Source organism: Penaeus chinensis, chromosome 24, assembly GCF_019202785.1.
Source record: "Penaeus chinensis breed Huanghai No. 1 chromosome 24, ASM1920278v2, whole genome shotgun sequence".
NCBI classification, from domain to species: Eukaryota; Metazoa; Arthropoda; class Malacostraca; order Decapoda; family Penaeidae; genus Penaeus; species Penaeus chinensis.
This window is the reverse complement of record NC_061842.1, coordinates 24,290,771-24,297,013: the sequence shown is the minus strand read 5'-3', so window position 1 is coordinate 24,297,013 and position 6,243 is coordinate 24,290,771. Positions and strand designations below refer to the sequence as shown.

Sequence of the window (6,243 nt, the reverse complement as noted above, 5' to 3'; positions counted from 1 at the left end):
TAAAATCTTCATGATAAGCCTGGTGTATGTTGGGGAGAGAAAAGGTTCACTCCACAAGGCCCACTTGAGGGGTAAGGGCTAGACAACAAAACAGGAATATCATACACATAGCTTCCCTAGGCTGTTCATGACTGGCATAAAGTCAGCCTTTCATCCTTTCAATACATCTCTCACATCTTATGATGAAGTACTGCTAGATTCAGTGCATAAAGTTTTGGAGCCATTTCTACTTTTTGTTATGAAAATTTATAAATGAGTCAATTTAAAGTCTAGAAGGGCCAACAATAATTCCCAAAATCTGGATAGGAGAAAATTCTAAAAAAAAACATATTTTTTACAAAATATCCTTCTCCACCATCATCACAATACATGTAAACATTTCTTATTGTATAAACCTATGTTCTTTAGTCTTGAAATAAATACAAACTTTATCTTTTTTCCATCACAAGATCTGTGGCAGTAGTTCTCAACTTGTTAAAGGCCATAGACTACCAGAATAATAAAAATGGACCATCTCCTCTTTGAGTAATGATTAAAATGAAATAAAAAATAATAATGAATTAATTAATTAATAAAAAAAAAAATACTAACTAAACAAATTAAACACAAGAAAAGAAAGAAAGAAAGATGCCTTTGCATGCACCTGAGGACAGGTATAGCTGTGTGAATATTAAAATTACTTTAAGAAACTTGTAGTACTTTTAAAACCTAAACTTCACATTGCCAATATATTTCTTAAACAGGCAAATGCAGTAAACTGAATGGTTAATCAATCATTTTGATAATATTTTTGTATTGTACTTGCAACAGTTTTCAGTTTATAATCAAATATTGTGAACATCAAAACAGTAATCATGGACCACCAGTTGAGAACCCATAAAAATAGAAGAAAAAGAACAAGAAGAACAGGAAGAACACGAAGAAGAAAATATTGTGATAAAGAAGTTCTGCCAATAGTTCTTTTCACATAAGTCATTCCATGAATGGTTCAAAATTTCTAAAGGCAATGATGTACTTTATCCTACACTGAGGATTAAGCTATTATAAAACACTCTCTCTAGGAATTATCTAGTCCCAACTAACATCCCATTTAAGCAGCTATTATACTGAATATAGGTTGGCTCAGGTCACTACCACTTTTTATAGCAACTAAATAGTTAGTATCAGTCTTAGTTTCATCATCTACATTAAAATTTGTCACCCCTTTATTTTTCAGGACATCAGTAAAGTAACTGTTTTCATAATCAGGCACAATGGTAATTCTAATATGAAAAGGCACTTTTTCACTTTTATATATCACAGTTTCCTATGCATAATGAGCAGGGGATGTTGAAAATAAAAGAATACAATTTGTTATAAAAATGTAAATATATCACATTCTTCTTGTAAATTTGGTATTTTGAAGTTTCCTAATTCAATAAGCCTAGGTGACTAGTAGTATAAAGTTCTATGTCACTAGAAAAAAAGGAATGAAAGACTAGAATAATAACTTATTATCAACTAATATAGCAGCTGCTAAAATTAATAATAATGGCTATCACCATATCTTGATTAGTACCATAAAATATATATCCATTGTGAGCATAGTTACACATATATCCATAACAGTGTATCAGAAAATAATCTTATCTAAAAAGCAAAAACTAGTACATAAAAATTTAAATATCTTTCCAACTTTTCAAAAAATATAAAATCACTTTTTTTTCAATACCATCTGAACACCTTGATCAAACACCATTCTGGAATCAAGAAAACAATTCCTGATAGAATTATTTTTCAATTTGGTAGCTGAACATGATCTTGCTTTTTATATACCCACTGTTCTGGAGCTACATACTTAACCACTCTTGGGCCAGCTGGAGGGTAAGCAGATGGAGGAGCACTGTTTGGCATGATGGGCAAGGGTGGCTGCCTTGGACCCTGGAATGACTGTGGAGGTGAAGCACTTGATCGTCTCCAGTCCCTATACACCATAGCTAGTAATAAATACAAACCACCCAGGATCTTCTCCATGAAAGACATCACAGACTGGAGGAATGGGGTCACATTGTGGAGGAATAGTCCTGCTTCATGGATGACTCTAAGCACCACATGATGCGATTCTCTCAAGAATGTCATCAAGCCAACTGTTAGTGTGACAATCAGTATTATCAGGAATCTGAAAGGAAAAGATTTTGTATTACATACATATCTTTTAATACAGATATTTAGCTGACATGAGGTCCTGTATCCAAATATCAAATATATGGTACTTAAACAGTATCTTGTCAGCATTTTTGAATATCCTACCTGATAGCATCTCGAATGTTACTAAGAGTGAAAGTTGTAGCAATGGCAGACCAGACCAGTGCAAAATTTAACTGCTGTGCTTGGTCCCACCAATCAGCAAACTGCTGGCTGATTGCCTGCATCTCCTTGCCTGGTTCACCTGATGCTAACTGCTTCCTTCTTGTGCTGCGGGTCTCTGCTTCCTCATAGTCTTGAGGATGGATGTTCCTGTCATAAAGATACTGAATGAAAATCACATCCAATATTTTCAACTTGATACCGCAGTGGATGCCACGTATGTACATGCCTTGTCACTGTGAGTTTAGTTTAGTATTAATTTACACACAGATAAGTCATTATTGAGCCAATTGCTTGTACTACGTATCTAACCTGTTTACCCTCTTCCTTGATTTTTGGAAATATTTTCTTTTATCTTATACGGCTGTTAGTAATGTCAGTAAAATTGTAATGATTAAAAGTCTATACTAATAATAGCATCAATATTGACATTAGTGGGGGGGGGGGGGCCCAAAAACTTTAGGAAAGGCAAAGTCAGGTGAGGTCACAAGGTTTACCTGGTGGCTAAGCACTTGTGGAGCTGTCTATGTGTAGCATCATATAACAAAACAACTAAATTGAAAACTACATTTTCTTGGAAGTACTGGATTAATGAATGTCTCTAATATATAATCTACCTTCCAAAGGATGGATATTTCAGACTTAACTCCAATTCCACAGATGCATCACATGAAACAAATGGTTGAAATGGTAGCAGTGTGTAGTGCTGCTACCACTGCTCAGAACCACTCACCCCTGTTGTATTTTGAAGTGAATGTTTTCCTTAAACATACCAGTAAAAGACATGCAAACTCAGAAAATCACCTTTCTTTAATGGGTTAAAATATCTCATGAAATTTAACATACCTGATAATCCTCAGTGAAATTTTCAGACCGAAAAGGGACTGCACACCAACACTAGTTATGACAAACCAGTAGTGACCAGGAATGGGTGCTTCTTCAAGTAAAACCCACAAGCAGTAGCTAGGCTGGACAGCAGAAGGCGCTAAAAAAAAGAAAAAAGAAAAAAATATATATATATTAGACTACTTGACTCTCTGTTAATTTTAGGGAGCAAAGAACATATATACTAAAATTATATGACTGAGGCTTGAAAGAAACCATTTGAAAAGTCTGATTTTTTAAAATAAAGGAGAAATATTTATCCTACTTACGTGTTATGTTAATCCACTTTGTATTTTCTTGAACACCTGGAATTTTCTTTATAATGATATTTAACTGCTTGTTTAGGTCTGTCTCCCACTCATCCACTTCTACAATGTCTCTATAACTACCTAGATTTTCAATCCATTTCCGTTCCTCTACCCAGCCAGAAAATATGTGTCCTCTCAAACAATCTTCAATATACTTGAGACCCTCAGGAGAAAATTTGCACTTGACTAGTATCTTGCGACTACATCCCTTCTTCTTGGATGACACAGATGAGTCAGAATCCTTTCCATCCCTCACAACCTTAGTGCTCTTCTTTTTTGATCGTTTCTTGATCTTCAGAGGTTTTAATGATGGAAGACTGTCTGACCCTGAAATAAGGCTTACATCTACAATAGACTCTGACTCGGTTTCGCCAAAGGAGAGTTCATCATTCCTGAACTGCAGAGGCTTTTTGGTTGTGAATGCTTCTGCCTCTTCTTCATTCTGCTGACTGACATTGCTACTAATATGGGATTCCATCTCCTTTACTTCATTCTGATTAGCAACTACTTCCTGCAAGTCATTTGTCACTGGTTCAGCCTGATCTGGCACTGCATCATCTATCAGAGATGTATTTTGATTTGAGAAATCAGTAGCACCAGCAGATCTTTTGTTGCTCCCAGTTAACTTCTGCTCTTCATTTTCCTCATCTACCTCATTTAAAATGTCACCAGTACTCTTCTCACCAACATCTTCCATCTCATTTGGGATGCTGACATCACTTTCTGATGGGATGGTGTTGTTTGTTGGAGGGAGGGGCAGCAATATAATTTCACCTGCATCAGTGCTAGGGATATCTACTAAGGCCTCAGAGTGATGGCCTCCACCACTTTCATCCCCAACTTTATCAATCTCTTGCAAAGGCATCCTGAAAGATTAGAAATTACATGTCTTAAATATATGGAGAAGATAAATAGATGCTCTTGAATTCATTGAGATATGTAGAATAAAATAGATATATTTATGTATTCACTGTGGAATCATTCACATGTTTTACATATTCATGTTCAACCTACACATTTCTATTCATTACAGTTACTGTTATCTACCTATCTATGTGTATATTTATGTATATGTATATATGTGAATATATATATATATGTATGTATAAAATTGCATATTTGTATGTTTATACATCTTTTTCATTCTTTATACCTCCTTCTGTTAATTAAATATTGTAAAGGCATTCTTACATATTATTCTGTAAATCAATCTTTTCCTTTTGGCTAAGTGTCCAATACAATGTCATTTAATTCAAAGTATGGTCTTTCCAAATTATTAGTAACAATGTTACTAGTCTTGCAAATAGTTGAGTAAAACAAAATTCCATATCATAGCAACAAATCCCTGTTTTTAGAGGACTAGATTCTCCCTAAAGCTTCTTTATGTCACAAGTAATATAATATATGTAATAGTAAAACTAATGACTTGAGTCAAACAGAATGTTTGTTATGAAACTTGTCTTACATAATAATCCACATCATTTATTGGTCTAGTGATATGGCAAGTGATAATAATAACGAATAGAACAGCATAATAAATGAAACGTCACACAAACATGAATCACTGCTTTATGAAATTCAGGTTCAGTAACAAAAATACTGGCTGAACAAACCTCTAATGCATAAAACATGCCCTCTGGAAGATTAATATCCTAAAATCTACCAGTACTGTACTCCACAGTGAATACATAACACCCATTTTCAACAAGCAACACTAAATAATACTTAAATAATTGACTGTCTTACGTTCTGAGACACACCCCTTGTAAGTGAAATGAATAAACGTACCTTATCATGCCTTGGCACGGATCCAGAAGGTTTAAACAGGTACAGGTAGCTTTGAGTGGCCACGCAAGTAGCCTCGGGTCATGTTTTGGTGATCAGCTGATTATGCGTTCACAGCTGATGGCTAGAATGGATGCAGGAAAGTGGGAATGGCGGCTATTTTGAATATTTTTCGGTTGGAATGTAGAGGCTGAAGTGATCTTTTTCCGTCATTCACCTTTTCTATCTGCCTGCCTGTCTATATGTATATATATGTCTTTTTCTGTGAAAATAAGAGAAAGACACCAAAAATGCCCGTTTTTAAGTTGACAATACAAACTCGAAAGTGTGCCGGGAACTTTGACTTTTTTTTGCAAATGACAGAGAGGAAAAGGAGATAAAGAAAAACAGACAAGTAAAAAAAAAAGGTAATTGCTCGTTTAATCATGCAATCATGTCACTAATATGGAGGCAATCAAAGATAAAACTCTATGGATACATTACTTCAGGTATGTGTTCCTGCATCTGTGCCTTGCAAGAGATGCACGAATATCAATTAATCATTTGAAAATGTATGCAAAGTGAGATAACGTTAATTAATAAAGGAATGACACCTGGAGTGCCCAATGTAACAATCTGCAATTCAGATAAAAAGTTTGGAAAAGAGAGCACAGAACATAGGAAAGCCGGTCAAGAGGCAGGTTTAGGGTGAACTACGGTAGTGTGCCTCGACATTTTCCGCACTCTTGTCCAGTCGCCGAGGAAGGACTATCTCCCACAAAAGAGACGGTCTTGTGAATATGCATGAGAAGACAGAAGATAATCAAGATTGTTACGAAATTAAAAACTAAAGAAAAAAAGAGCTCAGAAGACGAAAAAAAATAAAAGTAATTCAGTATATAGTTTAATAACGGATTACTGCAAGCGATGGAGAAGAGCA

At 35.0% G+C, this 6,243-nt stretch overlaps 1 protein-coding gene across 1 annotated transcript in view; it reads right to left on the bottom strand.

The window, feature by feature from the left end:
• Nucleotides 1-5,446, bottom strand: part of LOC125038276 — a 6,663-nt gene extending 1,217 nt beyond the window's left edge. Inside the window, exons 1-5 of the mRNA XM_047631728.1 lie at nt 5,328-5,446; nt 3,501-4,405; nt 3,193-3,331; nt 2,290-2,496; nt 1-2,158 (exon numbers count right to left, since the gene is read on the bottom strand). The exon at nt 1-2,158 is cut by the window's left edge and continues 1,217 nt beyond it. Of these exons, the coding sequence (XP_047487684.1) occupies nt 1,777-2,158; nt 2,290-2,496; nt 3,193-3,331; nt 3,501-4,405; nt 5,328-5,335 (1,641 nt within the window). The 5' untranslated portion in view covers nt 5,336-5,446 and the 3' untranslated portion in view covers nt 1-1,776. The remainder of the gene's footprint in view (nt 2,159-2,289; nt 2,497-3,192; nt 3,332-3,500; nt 4,406-5,327) is intronic.
• Nucleotides 5,447-6,243: the final 797 nt, after the last annotated feature.